Raw genomic sequence first — 27,884 nt, 5'->3', positions numbered from 1 at the left:
GTTGACCATCACACAACTCGACGAAGAGTCAACGCAAACAGCTCACAAGTACTCCCGAAGCTGAACAGGACTCAACTGTTTGACAAATGTTCTCACTCGTGTTTTTAAAAATTGGGCTCAGGTTGCAAATGATTGGCTAACACGGAGATGGCCTGCTTCTGTAACAAGTGTTATTACCCAAGTAGCCTGAATGTGTCTAGTAAAGACCCTAGAACGTCCCTGTTAAAGGCCTCCATTCCCTGCCTAGAGTTCCTCCTGAGGGCCATCAGTGGAGTTCACAGGAACATGGGAATTGCCAAGACTGGACCAGACCTGCTCCATCCAGCCCCATACCCTAGCTGACCGAGGCCAGCGCCAACTGCCTCAGGGCATCCATTGACAACTGCAGGAAGCAGCTCATGACCAGTGATGCAAACAGCTCCTTGGCTCCAGGAGCAGGGCTGGCTTCCCCAAGCTGCTGCTCAGTTATATGAGCTCACCGGAGCCCCAGAGGTAACAGGATCTTTCATATTCATCCTCCCAACAGCTTATTCGATTCCCAGAGCAGGAGCGAGAGTAACGTCCAGCTGCCTGCCCTACGGGAGAACGGTGGGAGCCGCACAGCCTGAGTCATTTAACACTGGACTGGGGAGAGAACTGGAGAGCTGGTGATAAGGGCTAGGGAAAAGCCCTATAGACAAATCAAATGTATGGGGCAGGATGTGGTGGAGGAATCAGTGCTGCTGGGGCCTGGAGATTTGCCAGTAGTCACGTCCCAACTTTAACGGCTATGTGTGATTAACTCGTAGGCAGGGCCGGCTCTAGGCACCAGCAAAGCAAGCACGTGCTTGGGGCAGCCCATTTGCAGGGGCGGCAGGGATCCAGCCTGGGAGCTGAAAACCAACAGGGGGCCCTGGGAGCTGTAGTTCCTTGGTTAGCTCCCTGCCTATGGAGCCAGCCCTGGAGCAGGGAAAGAACTACATTTCCCAGCATTCCCTTGGCCACTACCAACAGGAAAGGAAGGGGGAGGGAGTGAGGTAGCTAAGACCTCATGCGGCAGCTTGCTGTGAATGGAGAGCTGCCCTGTGAAGGCAGGGATACCATATTTTAACATTCAAAAAATAGGACATTCCACAGGGAGGGAGGGAAGCCCCACCCTGCCACCATCCACTCCCTCCAACTGCCCCCCACAGAAACCCCAACCACCCCTGCTCCCTGTCCCCTGATCACCCCCTCCCGGGACCCCTGCCCCTAACTGCCCACCAGGACCCCACCCCCTATCTAAGCACCACTGGTCCTTGTCCCATGATTGCCCCCTCCCGGGACCCCTGCCCCTAACTGCCCCCCAGGACCCCACCCCCTATCTAAGCGCCACTGGTCCTTGTCCCCTGATTGCCCCCTCCCGGGACCCCTGCCCCTAACTGCCCCTTGGGACCCCATCCCCTATCTAAGCGCCGCTGGTCCTTGTCCCCAACTACCCCCTCCTGAGACTCCCTCCAACTTCCCCCCTAGGACCCTACCGTATTGGCCGCCACTTCCCGCAGCCCCCATTGGCCTGGAGCAGTGAACTGTGGCCAGTGGGAGCCGCGATCAGCCAGACCTGCGGACGCGGCAGGTAAACAAACTGGCCTGGCCCACCAGGGGCTTTCCCTGCACAAGCAGTGTCCCAAGTTTGGGAAACCCTGCCCTAGACAACCAGTATGCCTAGTTTGTAAACCACCCACACCTGGCTCTCCAGATTATCTACAGCAGTACAAAAAAACATGAAAGGGAGGGAGGATATTATTGCAACACCATTGGTAATGGATGACCAGGGGAAATTGTTAGTAACACCTGAACAAGTGAAGGAGAGGTGGAAACACCATTTTGAGTCTCTTTACGGTGGGGCTGCCAACTTGTGATCCTAATGTGATGCCTAAGGCAAACATAATAGAGGAGGAGGTGAGGAGAAATGCAGTCCAGAAAATGAAGAATGATAAGGCAGCAGGACCTGATGTAGTGATGGTGGACCTGTGAAAGTCCTGAGTGCCAGCGGCATAAGCAGAGTGGTTAAAACCATATGGTGAGAGAAGACTGGGATCAGGATAGATTTGCACCAATAAGTAATAAGGGAAGCATCCAGGACTGTGGAAATTAGAGGGATAAAGCGATTGTTGCATGGAATGAAGATGCTGGAATACATCTTGGAAACTGGGATTAGGAGAATTATGGAACTGCTCCTCAAACAAGAACAGTTCTGCTTTAGAGAAGGATGAGATGTTCCCACTGAAGCCGTGTTTGTAATTCAGGGGATAGAGAAGCAGACAGTACCAATACAATAGCTTCTGGGCTTTTACAGACCAAATGAAGCATATGAAAAGCAGGCAGAAAGATGCTCACACCAGTGCTGCGGAAATATGGAGTGTCTGAGGATTTACTATCTGTGGTGAATGAACTACAAACGTCACCCAAAACAGTGATCCAAATATGTTTTGAAACGACAAGCCCCTTTGAAGGGAAAAAAAATTGAACCGGGGTCATCCCTTAGCCCATTGCTGTTTAGGGTGTTGATGGATTATGGCAGCAGGAAGATCCCAATGGAAGAAAGGTGAGACACCACTGTATGCAGATGCCAAGTAATAAGGGCATCCTCAAAAGAGGATGTGGAGGAAATAGTAAGCCAGTGGTATGACCAGCTAAGCAGGCACGGGATGAAATTGAGCATGATTAAGATTGAGGTCGTGTGGGTTTGTAGAAGTGCCACAGGGAAATTGGACACAGAGATTAATGGAGATTAAACAGGACTGCCAAGTACCTGGATTGGCTGGGTTACGGAAGACAATGAGCTTGAATGTGAGATACAATCCAGACTGGGAGATGTGTGGAACATCTCAGGTGTTGTGAATGACAAGCCTTTGCCACTAAGACTAAAAACCCAACTGTACAGAACAATAGCATGCCCCGCCATGCACAAAGATGCAGACCCATGGGCAGTAAAGAGACAGCAGGTTCAATGCCAACGGGTGTGAGAGATGAGACGTCTTTGTGCAATAAGAAGAGTTACATGAAGGGACAGAATGCCAACTGAAAGCATTAAGATGGAAGTCAAAGTCCATTGTAGCTGACAAATCCAAGAAGCATGACTTTGCTGGTCCAGTCATGTACAGAGGATGAATTAAGAGGTGAAGATAGCATGGAAGGGGAGGATGGTAGGAAAGAGACTCCGAAGAAAGCCAATGAAGCAGTGGATGGATTGCATCAAAGAAGATAAGCAAGTGGACTTTAGTGCTGCCTTAGACAGATGAAGATGGTGCATTTTTGCACAGTGACCCAACCCCAGATGATGGTATAAGGAGGAGAAGTTGTCAGGCCTCACAAAGTCACTCTGGATACCGTGGCTATACAGGATCTCAAGAAAGTGGAGACACGGTGATGGGAACAGGCAGGCACGGGAGAAGCTGTTTTTGAAACAGTGCTGGCAGCTTTGCATAGCAACCCTGGCACCAGAGTGAATGTCTCAGAGTTAAAAAAAAAAAAGCTTTTCCTTTAGGCATCCTGATCTCCAGCTGCTGAATGTGCCACAGTATAAACTCAGCTGGACCGTTCCTGCCCAAACGACCTGGCATATCACAAAAGCACTTCCAAGAATTGTTATGATCCAATTAGTCCCAGCAAAAAAATTCTATAAATACAAACATCCAGACATGCTGCTTCTGTGTGTGCAATTTATGCACAATTCTGTAAGGGAAAATGATACTTCTGTGGATAAGTGGCATGCAGATGTTGCCACGCTTATATGCCCAATCATAGGTAGACAAGGATCGCTCTTTTTCTGGGGTTCAAGCAATCACATAATTCTGAATGGCTGAGTTGTGTGATATTGCATTTAAAAGACCCAGCACTCAATACCATGCAGGATTTAGACAGCGATTTGGCAGGAAAGTAGATTGACAGCTAATTGATATGCCAACAGCTCAGCACATAAGACAGCTAGTGATTAATGCCAGTCATTCACTGTTTGTCAGTTCAGATTCCCATACTCCCAAGGAGGCCATCCATCCAGACTGGCACGGAAAACAAAGGGACAATGTTGCTACACTTTGCAGATGAACATAGCATGGCTTTTGGAGGCGCCCAAGAGAAGCAGTAGAATGAGGAACGCAGATCGCTAAGCGTTGCTTGCTCAGCCGATGCAGAAAAGCTGGAATCAGCCACGTACAGCAGGCTCCATGCCCAGGCTCAGGAGACTGTTTGCCAGGGTGTGAAACAATCCCCTGGTCTGGGGCCTCTGGAGGTGTTTTGTCCAACCCCAGATAACACCACTAGAGCAAAGGGCAGGGGGAATCCCCAACTTCCTGCTTGTGGAGCTCAAGAGGAACAGGGGGCCTTGTCCCCGAATCCCTTTACAGCCCAACAGTTTCAAATGGGAGTGCCTAAAATCAGGCACCCAAACCCATATTTAGGGCATCTAAACAAGAGCATGTCTACACATGAAAGTGAATCTGGAATAAGGTAGGGTGCGAATTTAAAGCAGATTAACTATTCCTGATTTATTCCAGAATAAGGGTCCACATGTAGCTAAGAGAACCCACACATACGGCTTGTCTTCACTACAGGGGTAAGTCGACTTAAGTTACGCTACTCCAGCTATGCTAATAACATAGCTGGAGTCCATGTAGCTCAGGTCAACTTACCCCAGTGTCTTCACTGTGCTGAGTCAACAGGAGACGCTCTCCAGTCGACTTCCCTTCTTCTTCTTGTTCCCGTGATGTACCGTGGTCGACCCAAGAGCGCGCTGCGGTTGATTTAGCAGGTCTTCACTAGACCCGCTAAATGGACACCTGCTGCATCGATTGCAGCAGCCTCGAGCTCCCCTTAGTGAAGGCCAGCCCATAGAGTTAGTCAGGAATAACTCCCCATGTAGACAAGCCCTAATCGGCCTGATTTTCAGAGTCACTGAGCCCACACATATCTACTACCAAGATCAGTTCGGGGAAGACACAGGGAGAATCTGGCCACTTCGTGTTCTTTCCATGCCCAAAGATTTAGTGCTATCCGAGGCAGGAGATTGAGAGAGACTCTCTCCTTGAATAGGAAATAATGAACAACTTGACATGAAGACACATTTTCTTTTTTGTGACCAACAGTGCTGATATAACCCCCAGGTCTGAAGAGCTCTGTGTAGCTTGAAAGCTTGCACTTTCCAACAGAAGTGGGTCCAATAAAAGTCATTATGTCTCCCACCTTGTCTCTGATAGAAGTAGTAGTTCTTCATGGAAGAAGATATATAGATGGTTCTTAATCCTCATGCCAGTAGCCACTAGTATTACTGATGTAGATGGTCTTGTTGGGAGTAGGGCCATAAAAAGCACAGCACACCCAACACATCAAATGAAACACTCTGAAGGACATTTTAAGGTCTTTTTTTCCCCCCGCCACAAAGAGAATCCCCAGTCCTCCTCCTGCAAACTTATGGGAAAAACCTAAGAACCTCATTGGGTTTCCCACCCGACTTAGCCCAAAGTTCACAAACTACAGCATTTACTGGGTGTCTGATAAATAAGAGAAACAACTTTTAAACCACACATGCATTCTCATGGCTCCCAGCAGCTGGCCTATCAGAGAGTGCCTTTGGCCATTGAGTCAGAGCAGGAGTGAGCAAACTTTTTGGCCTGAGGGCCACATCTGGGTATAGAAATTTTATGGCAGGCCATGAATGCTCATGAAATGGGGGGTTGGGGTGCAGGCTCTGGCTAGGGGTATGGACTCTAGTCAAAAATGAGGAATCATAGAATATCAGGGTTGGAAGGGACCTCAGGAGATCATCTAGTCCAACCCCCTGCTCAAAGCAGAGCAAATCCCCAGACAGTTTTTTTTTAAAAATAAAAACTCTGGTTCCCTAAGTGGCCCCCTCAAGGACTGAACTCACAACTCTGGGTTTAGCAGGCCAATGCTCAAACCACTGAGCTACCCCTCTGCATTAGGGTAGGGGGTTGGGATGTGGGGAAGGAAGCAAGGGGTCCAACTGGTGGTGCAGGCTCTGGGGTGAGGCCAGGGATGAGGGGTTCGGGGTGCAGGAGGGTGCTCTGGGCTGGGACTGAGGGGTTCGGAGGCAGGAGGAGGATCAGGGCTGGGGCAGAGGGCTGTAGTGTGGGGGGCGGGGATCAGGGGTGAAAGCTCTGGGCAGCGCTTACCTCAAGCAGCTCCTGGAAACAGTGTCATGTTCCATATCCAGCTCCTACGCGGTGGCACGGCCAGGTGGCTCTGCATGCTGCCCCGTCTGCAGGCACCACTCCCTCAGCTCCCATTGGCCAGGGTTCCTAGCCACTGGGAGCTGTGGAGGACAGCGCTTGGGGCAGGGGCAGCATGTGGAGCCCCTTGGCTACACTTACGCCTAGGAGCCGCAGAGGGGACATGCCGTTGTCTCTGAGAACCGTGCAGAAAGCTCCCGACCCTGCTCCCCAGCGGGAACTCAAAGGCCAGATTAAAAGGTCCGACGGGCCAGACATGGCCCATAGGCAGTAGTTTGCCCACCTCTGAGTCAGAGCCAGGCAAACTGCTGACAGTTGGCACTTTTGCTGGAATTGTGGAAAACAAAATAAGGCAAAATCCTTCCTGGCTGGGATGTGAAGAAGATACAAGAAAAGATTGTGTCTCCTGGCTACAGGCTCCATAATGAGCTCCAACAGCATTTCTCTGGCTAGTAACCTGAACCAGGTGAACAAGAACTAGTAGTCACTAGTACTGCTGCCAACTCAACTTCAAAGAAAATAGCATTCTCCAGGCAACTCCTCTGAGTGTCCTGGTTAAACCCCACTTTGCTGGCCTCTTTATGGTAGGGTGACCAGACAGCAAATGTGAAAAATTGGGACAGGAGGTGGGGGGTAATAGGAGCCTATATAAGAAAAAAACCCAAAAATCGGGACTGTTCCTATAAAATCAGGACATCTGGTCACCCTACTTTGCTCTCTCTAGAGCTAAACCTAGGAAAGAAAGAACCCTCCACAGGTAACTGGCAGTCGAGGTCACTTTGGAGCGAGGTCACTCGGGTTAGTCACAGCTGAAGGCTCCAGTTCAGGCAGCACTTCAGCATGTGCTGAGTTAACCACATGTTTAAGGCCCATTGAAGTCACTGAAACTTGAGAACATATTTAACTGTTTTCCTGAACTGGGGCCATGGAGTGTGGGTTCTCTAAGGTGAATGAGCGCCCCATACTGGGAAGTGGAGGCAAGTCCAAGCAAGAGGGGACAGGAGGTATAATAGGACCCCCGCACAGATAGGGGAGATCTGTTGTGTCATTTGCTCTTTACACAACAAAGATTATACACAGGCACAATGGGGCACCAATGTGAAATACACCCAGCCACCACCTACCTATGTAGACTCTGCTGCTCTGGCTGATTTCGACATGTGTTCTGTTGTAGAAGCCAGGAGCACCACTAGAGGACTCACAAATGGTTTCAAGGGATACTGCTCTAGTTTTATAAACCCCACTCTTTTAAATAGACTGTCACATGGGACCTCTTCCGCTACCCAGTGAGCAGCACTGTCTCACCTTCTGCCATAGTCTCTCAGCTGCAAACACACAATCTGTTTCTTTTCCACCCGACATACCTCCAGCCCTGTTCCCCAAACAGGGCAAGCCATGACACAGGTATGCAGCAGATGGCACCTTTCACATGGTTTCTTTCCTCCACTGGCTCACACCTCTGAGCTCCACCTGCTGCCTGTTCCTCCCGGTGACACCTCCTCCCAAGTACTGAGCCAACTGTCTTGTTAGCCCAGCAATTACTCTCAGGGGTCAGTAATCCCCACGAGAAACTGGTTGATTGGCTTCAGTTAAGCCGGCAGCCTTCTCTGCAAGCAGCAGCAACTTCAGTGACCAGGTTGTTAGAACTAGTGCTCTGTTACACAGCCCCTTGCAGATGTACTAGCCATACTCCCCCCCCCCCCGCCTCGCCCCGTTCCCCGCCCCACCTTCTTTGTTAGCACAGAGCTGAGGCTGCCCAGGGGTATCCTGTGCCCTTCCAGAGCGTGAGATTCAGCAAAACTCAAACCTCTGAAAACCAGGCAATGAAGAGTTAGGGCACATGCCAACACAACCTTAACTCTGCCCCCTGGAGCTGGCAATAACCACTGGGAATTATCTGCCTGCCCTCCAGCTGTATTTACTGTAGTCGGTATAGCCGTATTCAGGACCAGATTAGAGAATTTGGGACCCTCTGCATTATGGAAATTCCCCCCCATCTTCCATAAGGGACCTGAGAAATTGAACCTTTCCTAGAATCCTCCCTATTCTTATGGGGTTTGGGTGGCCGTGGCCATCTAGGAGAGCACCAAGAAGAGGCCCAGCTGTCTCGGGCACCAAACCTGAACAGCATTGCAACCCCGTGTGTGAGGTCACAACACCCCACACTGCATTTTGGCCTGCCGGACCCCCGCCCCCATCACAACTCATTGATTCACGATGGGAGGGGGAAGAGGGTGGCAGCCGGGCCAAACTGGTCAGGTCCCAAATAGGGTCGCCTCCTCTGAGAGGCAGAAAAACTGGCCCCCCTCCCCCATACCAGCCAGACCCTTCTCTTCTCCCCCAGCATCAGCAGCCTGACCCCTGGCCCAGGAGCCACTAGACCCACCCTTTCCCAGGAGCCTTATACCAGGAAGTCCCCCTACTGTCCCCTCCCAGGAGCCTCTGCCTCCCCTAACCTCGTCCCCTGCCCGTGAGCCTCAGAACCATCCTGCTTTCCAGCCCAGAGAGGAGCAGGAGCCTTCATTGCCATGTCGGCACTGAGGAGCCGGCAGGCAGAGCAGGACCCATTGCTGCTTCGGCCGTGTTCCCAGCGACCGTGTGACCTGCGTGCTGTAATGAAGCAGTCACGGGCGCGCAGCAATGGCTGCTGGCTGCCACATGTGGGTTTCCCACATGTAACGGTCCAAAGTTACACGTGAAAGAACACCCCCAGCGCATTGCCACCGACCATGCAAGAGAAAGAAACAGCCAGGCCAGTGAAAAACTGCTCAGGTGGCAACAACGGGCCCAAAGCGGAAATCGGGAACCCAGTGCAAGCTCACAGGGTGCACATTGGTTAGCCCGGGCCTGCGTGGAAGGGTGGAGGGATCCGATGGAGCAGCTTGGCAGAGCTGTGACTGTGAGATGAGGAGATTTGGGAGGGCCCTACCCCTGACGGGGTGGGGTCTGAGCCCGCTCCCTGCCTCCTCCCATGCCCCTGTTTGTGATTGAAGGCCAGAGGTGCATGTGTAGCGAGAGATGCGGTATGCTTCGTCGCAGGGCTGAGTTCTGTGGGCTGTCAGCAGCAGTTCACAGGGGTGGCCTGACCGTCAGCAGCAAGGTGTATGGGTTTCCTGACGGGCTAATGGCACCCCAGGCGTAAGGGGTTGTAAAATCTAGCAGGTGCAGCAGCACTGTTCCTGTGGAGTAGGAGTGTTTGAGCGTAGGGCAGCCTGCAGTGCAGCTCCCCTAAACACAAGCGAAGAGACGGCTTGTGACTCCGGGGTTGAGTTGTCCTGCTTTAGAGAGAGAGCTAAAATGCCACCAGTTGATCTACCATGCTTTCTCAAGTTAAACCTCACTGTGCTTTTAGAAATTGTTTTCCACAAGCAGGAACTGAAATCTCTGTGATTTCCTTAGCATTTTGGAATTCATTTGTACAGTGCAATCAGTTCATACTTGGAATGAGTAGAAACAGCTCTACATTCTCCTCCTAGCTCCCTGGCTATTAGCCAGTTCTAATTTGAACCAGATGACAACAGGGAGTTAGTAAGATGGGACGTTCGTTCTTGCTAGGGTGACCAGATGTCCCGATTTTATAGGGACAGTCCCGATTTTGGGGTCTTTTTCTTATATAGGCTCCTATTACCCACCACCCCGTTCTGATTTTTTACACTTGCTGTCTGGTCACCCTAGTTCTTGCTAACAACATTTTAAAATAAAAACATCTTGCTTTCAAGCAGAAGGGTTTGGTCGATTGGTCTGTTTTCAGTGCAATTACAAGCATCAAGTTCCCTCGAGGAGACAATAGCTATTTGGCACGAACCCCCAGAAACGAAGATGGCAGTCATGCTCTGGGCTTGTCCACACACCAGCTGGAACTGAAATAACTGACTTTGTTACAATTCACAGCTGTAGTTGTTTAGGTGCAAGGCTCTCTGTAGCCACTTGTCTTGGATTCCGAGTGCTATATTTCGATTTAACTTAAATCAGTAAAAAATGGACTAAAGTTGATTGAGCTAAGTGTTGGCTTCTTGACAAAGATTGGGTGCAGTATCAGTCTAGCAACTGAAGCATCTTCTCTGGGGGATTACGGTCTGCCTTGGAAGGGGCAAGGAATTGAATGATAGGAAAGTCCCTACTTTAATCCTAAAAAATAAAGACACAGCAACACACAAATAAATACATCACACAAGGGGATAATTGTTTCTCACAATTCTCCTACCCCAGGCAATACAAATAGTCATATTCAAATGAACAGCTGATACTTCCTGCATCAGAGTATTGGATCAATGGAGCTGGATCTGTGCTCACATCAGAGGAAGTCAGGTGTTACTCCTCTAACATCACTTCAGTGACCCTGAGGTAAAACCATTGCGAAGTGACATCAGCATTAGGGCCATAAATATCTGAACATTTCCCAGTCATGTGAGTATGGGTGGCATGGAAACAGACCATGAGTCAACTGACAGAGCCAATCATTTCAGCACGACAACAACATTTGCAACAATGTAATAGAAAAAAGTTCCATTTTGAGATTCTAGAGCAGGGGTAGGCAACCTATGGGACGGGTGCCGAAGGCGGCACTCGAGCTGATTTTCAGTGGCACTCACACTGCCCGGGTCCTGGCCACTGGTTCGGGGGGGGCTCTGCATTTTAATTTAATTTTAAATGAAGCTTCTTAAACATTTTAAAAACCTTATTTACTTTACATACAACAATAGTTTAGTTATATATTATAGACTTATAGAAAGAGACCTTCTAAAAACATTAAAATGTATTACTGGCACGCGAAACCTTAAATCACAGTGAATAACTGAAGACCAGCACTTCTGAAAGGTTGCTGACCCCTGTTCTAGAGAGTGGGCCATCCAAATTACCCAGGAGTCGTCTTGCCATGAGAACTTCCTGGTGGCACAATAATTACATGTTACCTGGTTGCTTGGCTATTATGCTCATATGTTTACACACACTGTACACCAAAATCCCTGTCGCTAAGGGTATGACAGACCTTTGAATTTCCATGAACTAGATTAGACCAAAGAGCAAGCAGCTGGCGGATGGATGGATCAGAAGAAATGGTCCCAGTTGCTGTGATTCGGGGAAGTTTGTGCTGTTATTCCTCTCGGGAGAGGTGGTCGCCCACGGTGATACATTGCACTGACTGTGTCTGCAGCATTGCACACGGTGGATCTCTTGGGCACGACAGCTCCAAGCCAGGCTGCAAGCCAGGCTCCGCAGAGGCAGCCTCCCATGCCACCCGGGGCAGGCAGGCAGGCAGGCTCTGGGAACACTGAGCATTAGGCTCCAAGTGCTCACATCCACCACGACAGCCCCTTCCCTTCATCTGGTTAAGCAGCACTGCTAAGAAACAGCCCAAGGGCCTGACATGCAGAACGCTTGGTGGCTGGGCTCCAGGTGCCAGGGATTCTAGGAGACCCCGGGGGGGGGGCGGAGGGGGCACACTGAGTATTTCTTGTGTTAATTATTATTACAAAGCCTACGGGCAGGGTGGGGCGGAGCAGCCGCTGACCCCACAAGGCTCTGCTGACCTGGATCTCCTGCCCACACGGTGCCTGCGTGTACAGGGACCATGGAGGTAGCTGCTGCTATTGGGCCCCGGCTTTCACGAGCGCTAGATGTCCAAACAGGGCGTGAGGGGGCGGGATGCACAGTGCGCTGCCCAAACGTCATCACGGTGCCCCTCAGTCCCCGATGCAGGCGCTCCCATCCCTCCCCCACCCGACACTCCTCCACTTACCCTTTCCCTCCCAGCTCAGCCGCCGGCAGCCAGGGCCGCCCAGAGGATTCCGGGGGCCCGGGGTCTTCGGCGGCGGGGGGCCCTTCCGTTCCGGGACCCGCCGCCAAAGTGCCCCGAAGACCCGCGGCGGGAGCCCCCCGCCGCCGAATTACCGCCGAAGCGGGACCCGCCGCTGAAGTGCAGCCCGGTCTTCGGTGGTAATTCGGTGGCGGGGGGGGGGGTCCCCGCCGCGGGCCTTCGGGGCACTTCGGCGGCGGGTCCCGGAACACAAGGGGCCCCCCCCCGCCGAAGACCGGCCCCGGCCCCCGCTTCTCCCCTCCTCCCCCCGGCCCGGCCCCGGCTTCTCCTCCCCTCCCCCCGGCCCGGCCCCGGCCCCGGCTTCTCCCCGCCTCCCCCCGGCCCGGCCCCGGCCCCGGCCCCGGCTTCTCCCTCCCTCCCCCCGGCCCGACCCCGGCCCCCGCTTCTCCCCCCCCCGGCCCGGCCCCGGCTCCTCCCCCCCCCCGGCCCGGCCCCGGCTCCTCCCCCCCCCCGGCCCGGCCCCGGCCCCGGCCCCGGCCCCGGCCCCCGCTTCTCCCCCGCCCCCGGCCCGGCCCCGGCCCCGGCCTCCGCTTCTCCCGGCCCCGGCCTCTTACCGAGCGCGTCTCCGGCGGGGCCTGAGCTCCGTCCCGCTCAGAGCCGCGTGCTGAGGGGGCGGGGCTGTGAGCTCCACGCCGAGCGGAGGCAGCTGCCCCGCCCCCTCCCCACGCCGCTCTGAGCGGGGCGGGGCTCAGGCCCGTTGGAGCTCCCAGCCCCGCCCCTCACCACACGGATCGGGGCGGGGCTCAGGGGCTCGGCCGGAGTCTCGGCGCTTGATGCGCTGAGGCTCCAGGAGAGGGGCGGAGGCGGGAGCCTCCGCTCTTCTCTTGGGGGCCCCTGCGGAGCCCGGGGCAAATTGCCCCCTTTGCCCCCCCCTCTGGGCGGCCCTGCCAGCAGCTGTTCCTCAGGACAGCAGAGGTGGTGTCAGGCAGGTGGTCCTGCAGTTTCCAGCGGGGGTGCTCAGCCTGGTGGGCTGGGGAGCCAGCCGAGGGAGGACTGGCCATTGGCTCTTGAGGCGGGCAGCCTCCCCTGGCTGGGAGTGGAATGTGGGCTTCCCCTGCTAGTTTTCAGGGACAGGGCTGCAAGCGCCTTCCTTCCTGCTACCAGCTCCGGGCTGGTGACAGAGCTGCAGGCTGGGTCCCAGCAGAACATTTAAGGAGCAGAGCCGGGCTAAGCATTTTCGAGCTGGCCTGTGAAGTGTTTGCCTGCACACGGGGCACATTGGGGAAGGTCAGCGAGGCAATTCTTGGAGGCGAAGGCCCCGATTCAGCAAAGCACTTAGGGGCACGCTTAAGCCCCGTTCAATTTGGTGGAAAGTGGGCACGCGTTTAAGGGATTCGCTGAATTGGGGCCACACCGGCTTGATGCACAAGTGCATGTGAAGAGGGCTGGGGCTGTCAGGGGGAAGGGTGGAAGAGGAGCCCAGCTTTCATTTTAGCTCCGTGAGGAAAAGGGCTAGAAACAGCCTTTACTGGAAGCTTGCATTCTCCACACACAGCCCAGGGCAGGCTGAGGTCAGAGGGCCTGCGTGAGCCACCAGCTGGCAGAGAAGGCAGCAAGCTAACGCATTCCTTTGCGGAACCCTGGAATGCCCGGAATTCAGATGAGGATCTCTCAGCCCCACTCTGCAAAGTTAATTTGCAGATAACACCCCTGGCTTGTTCAAAGCTCCACGGCCAACAAAACGCACTAGTCACAATTCCAGGAAGGAAGGCTCCCAATCCAAGCATCTGGCCCCGGAGCTCCCGGGGAAGTGATTATTTGTTCAATTTGGAGAAGCGTGTGGTTTGGGGGGGGGGGGGGATGACTGTCCGTCATTCCCAGTTTCACAAAGAGGGCAAATGTCGCCAACAAATCACATAGCAAAATATGAACAGGAAGCCGCTGCTCCGGAGTGCTGGGAAATTCAGTTATCGCACCTGTGGTAGGAGGGAGGGGAATGCTGCCTTCTCCTGGTCCAATGGCTATCTATTGTCATTCATAGTCCTTCATAAGGCCAATGAATAGCTGTTGGGCCGGAGAAAGGCAGTGGGAATGACTGTAGCCTGGTGGTTAGGCTTGTTACTCAAGGATTTGGGAGACTCAAGTTCAAGACCAGGGCACAGCAGAATATCCTATAGCCCAGTGCCTAGGGTGTTCTCCTGCCATGTGGGAGAGCCCATTCCAATGCTTTTCCACATCAGGCAGTGGGGGAAATTGAGCCCCACATCCTGAGTGAGTTCCTTGGCTAAAGTGCACAAGTGAGGTCCCACCTCTTCCTCTCCGGACACTTTGTGAGTCTAGTCTGCCGTTGCTTGTGTCAAAATGCCCAAAATTGCAACACAAAGTTTCACGTAGAGACAAAATGTTTTGTTCCAACCTGACCTCATTTCCCCCCCTGAGTTTTCAACCCTCCCAATATTTTGAAAAAAAATATTTGTTTTCACTGTAACCTGAAAGACTTATTTTTTTTCAGAATTGCTTGTGCATCAAAAAATCCATTATTTGCCCTGCTTTCGTGGTTAATGGGCAAGGTCCTGGTTCCTTCGTTGTGAGGCAACCCAAACCATGTCTGTCTTTGGGGCAGGCCAGGGACCCTCTTTTGGTTGTGTGTGTACACAGCACGTAGCACCTGGCTGGGGCCCCTGGGAGCTTCCACAATACAAATCAAATGGGCTTTCTTTGCTTTGTCAAGTGAAATTCTCCAATAGCACTTGCAGGCATGGATCACGAGTAGAAGCTATTTCCATGCATAAGGCTAAGCATTAGGCACAGTCTTTTACATTGCAAGGAGCAGGCCAGAGACCCACTTGCTCCCAGGGGGGAGGGAACGGGTATGGAATGGGCATGCCAGAGGAGACAGGGACTCGGATGGGATCCTCGGTCTGCCAAGTTAGCCTTTAGCTGTGCATGCCTGGACGCCGGGATCACGTTTCCTGCGTTGTCCATCCTGCTGACCGCTGCCTACCTTGTGCGTGAGTCTGGCGCCCCACCCCATCCCCAGCACTGCGCAGGACCAACCCTGGTGTGACATTCAGCTTCAAACCTATTCTCTGGTTGAACCTCACAGCACCCCCTGGAACGGGCAAGGGGACGCTCGTCCCCATTTGAGAGAGCAGGGAAGGGATGCAGAAAGGGCAGAATCATTCTCGCCTTGCTCAGGCCTGATCGCGCTGGCGTCTCTCACAGGCCTCTTCAGCGTATTAAGGCCACACAGGACCACAGAGGTTGTGCTGAAGCCAGGGTTCCAACTCAAGATTAAAAGCCCTGCTTGCAGGTTGCCCTGTGGGGCTCCCTCCAGCTTCTCATTAACCACTCCTTAAAACTGGCTTCCTCTGGGAACCCTTGCAGGGACTACCTGCAAAGACATAACCCCCAACCTCTGAAAAGAACCCCATGCCACCTGCCTGTTGGCCCCTCTGCCTATGCATCGTATGTTTGAACAGACCTGCCTGTTTCTATTGCAAATTGTAAACTCCTTCTACATTTGTACAGCCCCAAGCACACTCTGGGGTGCTATAAATAAGGCTAAGAATTATGGACACAAGAGGCACAGATCATAGGTTTCTTGGGGCAATTGGTCCCCATTTTACAGCAAACTTCTTATTTTGGAAAGCTTCAGACGACAACAGCCTGAGAAACCTAAATGCAGCCTTGCAATCTAGACCGCAATCTTCCTTTGCCGAAGACATCCTTCAGCAATGATCCAAACCACCAAAGCTTATGCTAGGGTCTCCATTCAGCTCTCCAAAACAAGTCCAGGAGAGGGCCAGGAGAGGGCGCTCTATTCAACACAACAGCCACTTCATTCCAAAAACATTGCAGCACCATATTGCTCAGTGAGTCAGAAGCGATTATTTAGCACAACCCAGTCTGAGGAGATTTTGTGTCATTGCAGATTTCTGCTTAGGCACCGCTCTCAGAGTCACCACCGGGAGACACGCTGCAGATGCCAGAAATAGGATCCCAAGCTGCAACAGCACTTACAAGTGCAGTTCAGGACTCCCAACCTACAAAATCTTCACAGTAAACCCAGTTATGTGCAGTTCAATCCGGTCTATGCAATCAAAGATTACATGCAAAAAGAGGACTTAATTCCCTTGATGCTATTGGAGATCCCAAGACAGGTACAAAGATAGCTGTATCCCCTAAAACAGCCAAACTTCCGCAAAACACTTCCATAATTTTAAGATGACAACATTCATACTGAGCTCCGTGGGTGTCATTAACGAGGGAAATTTACTGCCTGCTGCAGCGTTTCCTATACTTGAGGCCAAATTCTGATCTCATTTTCATTAGTGTAATTTAGGAGTAACTCCATCGTAGTCAGCATCGCTACTCCGGATTTACACTGGTAGAGGAGAGAGACCAGAATTTGACTCTTAGAATGGGACGACGGCGGGTAATTTAACTCCTGCAGTTTATGGTTTCCATAGTGCCCATTATGGGTGTGAATACCGTACCTACACGTCATTAAAGGACACCTCGTATGCCGCTGGGAGCAGGTGGGACTCAGTTAGTTCGGTTCTCCAAGGCCTACGCAAACCATGTCTCCAGTCTCACTTCAGCTGGGTTGGCAGCCCTTGAGTTACAGTCTCCGTTTGGGGGTTGAATGAAATCCATGCAGCCCCCCCTCCCCAAAGCAAAACTCACATAAAGTTCTGTGGATCTATGTCCTGGAATTGTTCCCACCCAATTCCCCCTAAAACCAGCTCAGGTCTTTCTGTTCTGATTAGTACAGCAGCGGCCAAAGCGGGACTGTGCCTGGGGTGACCAGATGTCCCGATTTTATAGGGACAGTCCTGCTTTTTGGGTCTTTTTCTTCTATAGGCTCCTATTACCCCCCACCCTCCCATCCCGATTTTTCACATTTGCTCTCTGGTCACCCTAACTGGGCTCATGACTGGGGCTCCTATGGGTTTCAATAATACAAATAATACAAGAATAATAAAAGTCCCTACAAGGAACCTGGCTTAAATTTGGGGTTTGCTGGGTTTGCATAGCTCTGGCTGGAAGCTGCTGCAGCTGCACCCAGTGAAATTAGAAGCCCCCCTGGCTACTTAATGGAAGTCGCTTTGGGTCTCAGGAAGGGAGGATTTTCTCACAGCCTGAATGTCAGTTAAAGCTAATGCCTAGTCTGTGACCGCAAGGATGAGTCTGGCTTGAGTCATCCTTCCCGCCGAGCAGCAGGACCTGTACAAACGTGCAGCAGCGCACAGATGTTTTAACACGTGCCCTGAGGTTGTAGGACTCTGCACAACGACCGTTCAGTGCACCCAGAAGGGCCCTGTGTCCCAATGCCTGGAGCCAGCACTCCACTATTCTGTGCAGTGAATTCCCCTGTGTTCTAGTAAGCTCAGGCCCACTGCAGTTTTCTGTGCAGCTGTAAGTTGTCCCCTTCCTCCTTCAGGGAAGGAACATCTCTTCAGAGTGCAGCAGCTGCGAGTTGCCACGGTTTGCTCTGGGAACCGGGTGGCTATTTCGCAGGCCTCGCTTTGTTCACAACCGGCCAGGAAGTTTCACTGGCTGACTGAGCTCAGACTCAAGGCTGCTTATTTGGCTGGAATCAGAAAGAGCCAAGCGCTTTATATCGTGCGCCAGGGAAAGCTAGAGATAGGCCTAATTGGCCCAAACACTGGTGCCACACAAAGGTGAGCATTGTGTCTGTGGGGGATGCTTGGGAGGGGCTGCTGAACAGGGAGGAGGGGCTCCTCAACAGGGAGGAGGGGCTCCTCAGAAGCATCCATCAGGCTTCCTGTTTACAAGGACTTAGCTGGCTCCGGCTTCACTGTCTGCACTGAACCTCTGTATTCTATTAATAATTCTACTGAAGCTGCAGCCATTCCAGAGCCGGGAAGTTTTCAGGCACACACCAGACAACAGCAATTATCATTTGCGGCGAGCTGTGCAATGTTGAATAATTATGTAGGGAGTTGTTGTTTTTTTCCACGCCACTGCAGCCCTGGGGAAGACATGCTTTCTCCATCAACCCCGGTGCGATTAAACAGGGCCAAAGAGGCCGGTAGGGCTCCACTGGGTGGAAGCAATTTAGGAGAGTGCTGATTTGCTGCGGCCTGTTGATTGTCATCCTGCCTCTGCACACTGTCCCTGTTCACTGCACCAAGAGGAAGGCGCTGGGTTGTCTCAACCAGTTAATTGGTACTAATTAATTCCAGCAGATCGATCTCAAATACACCTGGGGAGCAACTGAGACAAAATTCTGATTGCCAGCATGTCCATATCTATGCAATCAGGGTGCGGCAGGATTGGCAGCACCAGGAACTCTGCAGCAGAAGATGTGGAGTAGATCCCTGTGAAAGTCCAAGAAGAGGTCTCAGTGATGGAGCAAACTACACAGGAGCTGGTCCACTTTGAATAAACTGCAGAGCAGCCGGACTCAGTGTGCTGGGGCTTTTCATGTCAGTCGGACCATTTCATGTCATGTCTGTAACTAAAACCTAACAAGTCTCCTTCAAATTGCCCCTTAAGCCCTGTTTCTTTCACCACTTCTGAGCAGCTGCAAGTCTCAGCTCGCACCCATATGCTTCGTGCTCCCGGCTGTCTGGTGTACAGAGTTCAGCCATCCCGTTTAGACCATAAGCTCCAAGAGACCTTGGGTGGGATCCTGGTATTTGCTCGATTCTGGCAGCTAACGGGGGCCCTACCCCCACCCCACACCCAGCGAGGGGGAATCCCCTGGTGCAGGGGGCTACCAGAAACAGCCACACACAGGGCCCCATTCTCAAGCTGTGGCGCAGGAGGTGGAAGGGGCATTTCTGGCAGCCACAGAGGCCTAAAGAGTGAAGCAGAGCAACCCCTGCCTTCTATTCTCTGTGCCGGGCCCACCCGGGGCCTCTGAAAGGCCAAGCAGAGAGATTGTGATCTTGGCACAGACACCAGCTCTCCTGGTCGCTTTGGGCCAGTCAGTTAACACGTCTGTAAAATGGGGATAAGAACATTGATTTACACCCGGGGGTAGCTAGTTAGCAGCTGAACGTAGCCCTCTTCATTCCCACAGATTTTTTCCAACGGTGTGAAACGGTGGCTATGCTCATCCCTAGCCAACAGGCCCTGTTTAGAAGTCAGCTGCTTATGCCAGTCATGGCCCTCTCTGCTTCTCGTTCCCTAAATCCTGGGGCAGGAGAGGTCACCAGCTTCCAGCTGGTCTAAAGAAGGAACAGCCAGGGATGAGCCAGAGGCGAGTTTAGGGTTGCCAACCCTCCAGGATTGTCCTGGAATCTCCAGGAATTAAAGATTATGTCGTGTGATGAGACCTCCAGGAATACATCCAACCAAAATTGGCAACCCTAGACGAGTTATGCCCAGATGAGAGAGCACTGCCAGCTGCGGGCAGGGTGCAGAGCACTTTCTCTCGCTGTATAGTTGCAGGCTGGTGGTTTCAAGAGAGCAGGAATGGAAGGAGCTTGCTCAGTTCCTAATCCTGCCAGACGACCTGCACAGGAGACTCCCGTGTCCCTGCAAGGACTGCTTCCAAAGAGTCCCATTCCCATCTGTGGGGAATCAGGGGCCCACCTGCCCTGACCAGCTGGCAAGGGCTGGACCAGTACCATGAACTTGCCACAATGTTTGGAAGCAGCATAGGGTTTATTTAGTCTGCGTGAAGGGCAGTGGTCTTCCACCTCAGGCAAAACCAGCCTTCCTTCCTCTGGACCAAACTGCCACAAACCAGATCTTTCATGGCTCATGCCCATCAGAAAGCCACAAATCCAGCCCCTTCCTCAGAATCAGGCCAGACGTGGTTTAATCACCCTTGCTAATGCCAGAATTCAGCATGGGCATGTATATTTGTTGTGGCACTTCATATATGGAGATATACCTGTCTCATAGAGCTGGAAGGGACCTTGAAAGGTCTCCAAGTCCAGCCCCCTGCCTTTGCAGCAGGACCAAGTACCATCCCTGACAGATTTTTGCCCCAGATCCCTAAACTTCCACTGTTTGTTTCTGGTACTAGCCCTGTTTCCCTCTCAGGCATTTCCATTCACAAACAGACTGAGGAGAATTTTATTGTTTAGTTAATTAAGAACTCCCTGCTTCTTATAAGACATTGTAAGAGGCTGTTTTATCCCTGCCTGGCTTATTAAGCAGTCTAATTCCCCTGTCTTGTTAACAAAAGTGTTTTTAGTTTTAAACTTAATCTTGGTTTGCAATGATCCTTGCATTTAGCTTGCCAGCTTATAGGGGAAAATGAGGGTATTTGTTTAAAGGAGGTCATTTGTAGATAGCTGAGAAATTCAAGGTGGCTTGCTCTAGTGGTAATTAACTCTACATTAAATCATTAGCCTGTCTCATGATTTCAAATCCATCTCGCAGCACTTGTTTTATTTTTGCAAGCAGTGTTGCTTTTAGAAGAGTGTCAGAGGATGAACATTTTTTTTTATTCTCTTGATACTGATGTTATCAGAGCCAATAATATTTGATGGGAAGCATCAGCACTGGGAAGATAACTGTGCTCTGTTCATCAGACTCTTGGCTGTCTGATCTCCTTAGAAAAAGGAAATCCTTTGTTTCCTGGCAGACTGCTTTTCTTTAAGGGGAAGTGGAAAGACACATTCTTTGCCTGAAGTGTTTTTAATTCAGTAGCAATAAAATAATTTCATATAGTTTCTAGTGTAGTAACTGGATAACTCTGAGAGTGAGCCGCCCCAGACTCTGCATTCTTGTAATTAGTTAGGAAACAGTCAGTGAAAGTTAGTGTTTCCAGTTACTACCTCTTCCAAGTCAGAGCCACACTTGAAATATTTGACCAAGAAGCGCTACATTCATTTAGACAATTTAGCAGGGTAATATGTATAGTGGTTAAACCAGGGCCTGGTATATGGTTACATAGATTCTAGTCCAAAGTTTCCCTCTGTACCCTTGCGCCTCAGTTTACTCATCTGTAAAATAGGACCAATGATCCTAAATCATTGCTTCGTGCTGACAGGTATCAATCTATCATCAAATTATGGATTTCCTCAGATTTATTTCTTATTGTATGAAAGTCTTCTCTACTGTTTTACTCTTTGGTTTGACTGCAGATGAGCAAAATTAAAAATGGTGTTGTGACACATTAGCTAAGTCAGACAGTTTTTAACACACCCAGAGCAAAATCCTGCCTGTTTTTGGTTTGTGTTGTTATGTAAATACACACACACTTTCATCAGTTTTCAAAGTTCAGCCTTTATGGTTCCTCCCAAATGACACCTAAACCTCTCACTTGCTAAGATGTAAACAACCATGTAATTCATGTTGGTCAAAACAGAGTTTCTTTGAGGGGTCGGAGAGTTTCACTGAGAAATTGACTTTGACAAAAAAATTGTGAGACTCAAAATCTGGTAAAATTCAGCCAGCTCTACCTCTGAGCTATAGGAGCTGAACCAAACATCTCCCCCAGCCCCATTCCTCTCCATGCCAAGTCTGTGTGGTTTTCATAGGGTCACATGGTTTATTTTGGAGGGAAAAGAGAAGTCATTTCTTCTCCCACAGGAAGCTCAGCATGCAGGCGAACAGCACTGCAGCCAGGGGGTGGCACCTCTTTATTCCAGCAATTAATTTGGAAGCTGCATCCCAAAGTGTATTTTTGCATCCATGTGAACTGAGCCCCGCCAGCGTGTTAGCAGTTTTGGAGAACATACAGGAGCAGAGAGGTTGATACAAGAAGTGAGACTAGAATGGCAGCCAGCTGCATTGCTGAGGAGTGCCCTGCAAATATTAGCTTCACCTCATCAAGAATCTGCTGAATAAATCCAGCAGGTGCCTCCTGAAGCAGCGTGCCCTGGATTCCTGGGGGAATGGATAAGAGTGGAACAGAGAATGCACTCCCCGCACCCCCAAAAAAAGTTGGCTTAAATCACTAACTGTGGGGCTGGGGAGTGGGTCCAATCCTGCAAAGAGCTGAACCACTCTGCTCAGCATTTCCTCACAAGACTGGGGCCAGAATGCTTTTTTTCCTGCAGAGGGGAGGAGGCAATTGAATTCTTCTTACACAGGCACTGATCCTAATAAAGCCCTCCCCCAGGAGCAGCCCTTGCTTAGAGAAATCAGTCATTTGTAAAGTTCTGTTTGCTCCTGTTGTTGAGGGCTACTCTCACAATCAGGGATTTGCAGGAACAGCCCTCCTAGGAGTCATGAAGCTACATATAGAACTTGATTCTGCAAGCTCTTGCTCACACACAGTAACCTTTATGCAAGCCAGGAACCAACAGGAGTATCTGCATGAATAAGGGGGTTTAGCATGGCACCCCATCATTTCTAGTAAAAAACCTACACACCACATTCTGAAGAAAAGTCTCTGGTTCTGTTGGAAACCTAAGAGAGACTAGGAGGCAGGATTGAAGGGGAAGGTTGGTTTTAGAAAAAAGTGATATAAATGGGAACCCTCAATACTTAAGTACAGGGCTGTTCAAGACAGCCCTGCTTCCAAAACTTGTATTGATGCATAATAATTCCTATTTAAAACAAACCAACTTTGCTTGTGTTGTATCTTTGCATTGGGGTCACTGTGGCATCATGAAGAATGGATTTTTACAGAACATTTTAATAAGAGTTTCCACCAGCTAAGGCATTAAGATCAGTTTGGATAAAACACTGCAGAATATAGGCTATTGAATTGGTGGGGGAAAAGGGGAACAGACCCGCTGACATAAAAAGCTCTTAGGTTCTGCTTTCAGTCTTTACACACTTGCAATTTTATAAAATAGTTTCAGATAGTTACATGAATGAGACTGTATTTGGAAGAAACAAGAGGGAACAAGGCATGCTCTGACTACTGCAATATCCATCATCAATTAAAAAAAAACCCTATACTGTTGTAGCATAGCAAATAACTACACAAATGCCTTTTAAACAAAGATCAACCATCAATTCTTGCCTTTACAGAGGATCACCATCCTAGTTACTTCAGCTAATAGGTCTGCTGTACACCTCTGCTCCCTGACTTAATAGGTATCTCTTCACTTAAAAATACCCAGGTATTTAGCAGGGTAATAAACACACCTGGACATTTAGCTGGGTGGATTTTATACGGAGCTATTTATTCCCTCTTTCTCCCACCCCCACCCTGCAATCGCTTTCTCACCTGCTTGTGTGCTTTACACCTGTGACTTGTTAACAATGTGGCAGAGTGCTAGGGGCAAACACAACTGTCTACATTGCCATTTCATTTGTGGTTTTCCCCCTAATCTTTGCATAACTCCTACAACAGATGCTCTTGCAGCGCTATCACCTTTAAAATCTCTTTTAGTGTCTCCCACATGCACTAAGTACAAATTCAGAAGACCAAGTATCAAAATGGTTATTAATCCTCTTAGTCGTGACTACTGCTACTACGCCAATGTATAAAGACCCTCCCCCAGGCAGGATCAGGCCTCTTTGGGCTGAACTCTGAACAACACACGGATAGAGCTAGCCCCTGAATTTTGAGCACGCCTAGTGGAACGGATCAGTGCTGGAGGAGGCATCTAAACAGATGGGAGGGCTTTTAAAAGGGAAACGAACTGCTTTTCCCTTTGATGACTCACATTTGGTTTGGATACCAGGCAAATGTTCCCATTTAGCGGAGGGAGGTCAGATGTTCAGACCCTGGCCCCAACTCTTTCTCTAGCTTTGTCACGTTCTCAGTCTGCTGAAGCCTTCTGCTGTACTGCAGTGATTGTCTTAAACAGCTCTAAACACACACAGGAGACTCACTCATCAGATGACTTTTCTTATTGATGGAACCCTCTGTTCTTTTCCCCTTCTCTATACCAGCTGCTCATTGTGCTGGGTTGTAAGGGGTGTGGGCGTGGACCCCTCTGCTAACTTTTTTGGGAGAAAAAAGCAGTGGTAGGACTTCCCTGTGGTGTCTAACAATTCCAGCAGTTCCTTACAGCAAACAAGTGAGCTAGGTACTTATGAAAATCAGACCATGCAGTTCTACTTCCAATGGATTGGTGTAGATGCACGGACTTTGCAGAAATCGTCCAGGTACATGCCCTTTGCCCCTTGGGGCTTATGGATTCTAATTGGAGAGTCTCTCCTGATAGCACAAGAGCAGCCTTGTAAGGCTGCCATGGAAATCTTCCCAAAACTGGCACGAAGGCCCAGGCCAATGGGAGGTAGGCACCTAAATACCTTTGTGGATCTAGGCCAAAATCAACGTAACCGTCCTTTCTGATGGCTGTATGAGAACAAAACTGGATGAGCTGTAGCATGACTATCCACAACTATTTTGCAGACTCTTGAAATGCTGCACATGAGGTGTCGCTCTCTGTACGATGTTCATAAACAAGGATTTTTGTTGTCTGAGTGACTGTAGCTCCAAACCATAACTCTGTCTCTTATTGATCCCTGTGAGCTTTACATAAATCACAAGCCACCCGTTAAGGTGGCCATGGTGAGAATTGACTGGCACAGTTAACGATGTCTGGTCACAGACACCGGTTATTGCTTTCATCCATTTGTGTTCTGAATCAAATCTAAGTAGCAAAAAAAAAGAGATGCCTAAAAGGTAGGCTTAGCAGATTTCAGGGTTTTTGAGAGAGAATTTTGAGGGATGAGATACATTTTTAAGCACTTTAGAAATTTTTATTTAAATTTTCAGAGTTGCAATCACACAATTACTTAATGACAGTTGACTGAGATTCCAAAAGTTAAAGGTTTATAACTGCCAAAACATAAATTGTCAAGCTCACAGATCAAAACATGCCAAGTAAATATCTTAAAACTGAACTCGAAGTTCTCAAGCAGCATTTTTCTTACTTTGCCTCGCTGTAACTTTTGATTATTAATGGATGGAAATATTCTCTAGCTGCTTTGCGTGTGTATGGGGCGAAATCGACATTTACCCATTAAAAATGGAATCCTTCCAAGCCTCCTAACAGGCCACAACAATAGAATCCTCGCATTGAATCTATTGCATTAATAATTAACTGGGGACAGGACTTTCTGTTTAGTGTCTGCGGCATGTGCTAGACTTATCCTAGACTTATCCTTCCATGCATCTGTTCATAAGGGGCCCATTGTCCTCGTGTCTAACTTTAGAGACCCAGTGGCGGGCATGAAACCATCTTTGAGAAGTTCAGCAGGTGTCTCCTGTCCCCTGGCCTTGGGCAGCTCTGGGCTCTTCCCAGAGTTAAAGAAAGGGCCTTTCCCCCTGGAAGCTGAATGGCAGCGAGTCCCTCCTGGACTGTGCAGCACCACAATCAATCGCTGCGTCTTCCCCCCCCCCCTTCAGTTTCCTTGGTTCCCCCCCCCCTCCCTTCCTGTCTGCAGAGAAGGAGGCTCCTGCATTATAAATGCACCGCTGACATCACTGCAGCCCTCAGCGCAAGGACAGCTCAGTCAGCCTGCCTGGGAGGGAGGGAGGGAGGCGGCGAAGGAGGAGGGCTGGTCCAGCTCTTCCTGTAACCACTGACGCCGATTCCTCTGCAGGGGGAGAAAAAAACCACAAACACCCAAATCCCACCCCAGCAGCAGCAGCAGCTTCCCCTGCCTGGTGCTTTGCCTGCTTCCAGCGGGGCGCCTGCTCCCTCGGCCCCACCGGTCCTGCATGACTGTCACCAAGGTAAGGAGCCGCCCGGGCAGCGCAGCCCCGCAGCCGCCAGCTGGGCACCCGGCTGCCCGCTGGCCCGGCCGCTGCCGCGGTCCCTTCGCGCAGCCCAGCGCGGGCAGGGGCGTTATTCCAGCCCCGGGGGGAAGGAGGGAGCCGCTTTGCACCCGCACCCCTCGCCTAATGAGCCTCAGGGCATGCTGCATTTTTAACCCGTGCAGAGCTGGCAGCCAGGGAGCCCCGGGGGGGGGGGGCTTGCCAGCCAGGGAAAACCCTCCCCTGGGCTTGGCTCCTGCTTCCCGTCCTTGCTCAAGCATAGGGATGAGAGATCCCTTGAGATTCGGGCGACCAGACAGCAAGTGTGAAAAATCGGGACAGGGGGTGGGGGGTAATAGGCGCCTATATAAGAAAAAGCCCCAAAGATCAGGACTGTCCCTATGAAATTGGGACATCGGGTCACCCTACTTGAGATCCTTCTGCGTTTGGCTAGCAGGGAGAGCTACAAAAACCCCTTGTGGGGCAACTCCGCCTGCCCCCTCCAGAGCTCACCCCATGAGCCAGTCCTGGGGAGCAGATTTCCTTGGCAGGCCCGGCACCAATATCTACAGGTGGCCACCAGGTTGTTTGCGGGGAAGCAAGTCTCAGTAGTGGGGGAGCTGAAATGGGACATTGTAAATAACTGTTTAATCAAGAAACCCCGTGCGATGTCATGGGCTCGCTCTCTGCACCCATCTCTGCAGGAAAACGCAAACCTGCTCTAATGGCAAAGAGCAGGGAAGTGCCATGTGCTGGAAGTTAATTTTCTTTAATTTATCTGTGGTCCTTTCGGATCTTTCTCTGGTCATAAAGTGGGGTGTCTGGTTTCCCACATTACTGTTCTAATGGGGACCAGTGTGGCTTTCTTGGCATTTTAGTTTCATATTTATAGTGACAATACCTGCAGTGTCTTATACCAGGGATCCAAGTACTCTTATTTCCCATTCAACTTGATCCTTGGTTCTGGGATTGAGAAAATAAATATAATTTAGTTTTTGTAGGGAGGATTCAGGTGAAAAGATCTAGTTGGCGTGGTTGCTTTGTGTCAAATCAGCTTTTGTGTCTAGTGTTGTCAGCACAGGTAGCCTTGTCCTCTAAGGCCATGACTCGACAAGCATCGCACACGTTAGTGGACCAAAGACCTATTTGGCCCAACTGCACCAGGTCACTCCTTGTCTTTGATCTGTAGAGTTAGCTGAGCTGATGCACAAATGTCAAAAGAAACAGAAATCCAGTGTGGTGAAAAGTCTTAGCAGCTACCCAAAAGCCAGAATAATCAGTTGTAGAAGGGAGATGGGGAGGAAGGAAGGATACTAGAAAGGCATGTTAAAGTGGTTGTCTCTACACAGGGTTGCCAGTTGGAATCATACTACAGGGTTTTGCTACATATTTTGTTCCATGGTATTGGTTTGTGCTCCATTAATACAGCAAAATTGTTCAGGGCAATCCTGTGACTGGAAAATGAGGATACAGTTAATGCAAAGACTTACACGCAGTAGGTACAAATGCACAACTGGGTTTCTGGTAAGGAGGTGGGGAATAACTGCTACTTCAGGCTGTGTTAACTTGAGCTTTGAGCTACCGAACTACGTTTGACAAGCCAAAGACTCCAGAGAGGCAAGTAAGGACGCAACAGGCACACAGTTCAGATCAACATTTGTTTAGCAGCTGAGGAATGAACTGACTTCTTTCTGGTGTGTGGGCAGGTGTCAGAGGCCAAGCGAAGCTGTTGGCCTTTGTTCCATTGGTGTGACGCAGGTTAGTGGAGCGTGGCTTTGAATCAATGAAAGGCAGGGGTAGTGACCAAGCTTCCTACAGCTGCTGTCTCTGCATACGGAGCAGAAGCAAATGGGAATGGGGTGAGTCCTATGTGGGTGACAGCCTTGCCTGGGGTTCAGTGAGATCTTATTGTTGTACGGCCAGAACGCTGCTTGCTACTTTTCATGCAGAATGGCCTTGGCCTTTCTGTTCAGAGAGATGGCATTGCTGATGGATTTTATTTCTGCAGCATAAAGGTATTTGGAGACATACAGAGCTCCCGGCCCCAAAAGTTTACACTCTAAATCGAAGACTAAACACAACTCCCAGTACTGACATGGGCCTAGTGCACTAGGTTGGACAAGCCATGTCACTTTCTCCTAACCTAACAGGAGAGTGATCTGCTGAGAACCAGTGCCGAACAGTGATGCCAACTCTTGCATGAGTTTCTTGTGAGTCTCCCAGTATACAGTGTGATTCTTAAAGCCTCTGCTCCTGGAGACGGATGAATGTGTTAGCATCTTAACTTTCGTTTGGAACAGCAAAAGTACATTTCTAG

At 50.5% G+C, this 27,884-nt stretch overlaps 2 protein-coding genes across 3 annotated transcripts in view; one reads left to right on the top strand and one right to left on the bottom strand.

Moving 5' to 3' along the window:
* Positions 1-22,923, bottom strand: part of ITGA11 (integrin subunit alpha 11) — a 230,430-nt gene extending 207,507 nt beyond the window's left edge. The window contains exon 1 of the mRNA XM_044979500.1: positions 22,874-22,923. Coding sequence (XP_044835435.1) covers positions 22,874-22,892 — 19 coding nt within the window. The 5' untranslated portion in view covers positions 22,893-22,923. The remainder of the gene's footprint in view (positions 1-22,873) is intronic.
* Positions 22,924-23,579: 656 nt separating this feature from the next.
* The window catches only part of CORO2B (coronin 2B), a 129,519-nt gene continuing 125,214 nt past the window's right edge, over positions 23,580-27,884 (top strand). Inside the window, exons 1-2 of one of the 2 annotated variants that reach the window (XM_044979506.1) lie at positions 23,580-23,967; positions 25,414-25,546. In XM_044979506.1, coding sequence (XP_044835441.1) covers positions 23,909-23,967; positions 25,414-25,546 — 192 coding nt within the window. In that variant the 5' untranslated portion in view covers positions 23,580-23,908. The remainder of the gene's footprint in view (positions 23,968-25,413; positions 25,547-27,884) is intronic. The other variant, XM_044979509.1, reaches the window with a different exon arrangement.

This window comes from Mauremys mutica, chromosome 11 (assembly GCF_020497125.1).
Source record: "Mauremys mutica isolate MM-2020 ecotype Southern chromosome 11, ASM2049712v1, whole genome shotgun sequence".
Classification (NCBI taxonomy): domain Eukaryota; kingdom Metazoa; phylum Chordata; order Testudines; family Geoemydidae; genus Mauremys; species Mauremys mutica.
This window is presented reverse-complemented; position numbering and strand designations above follow the sequence as displayed.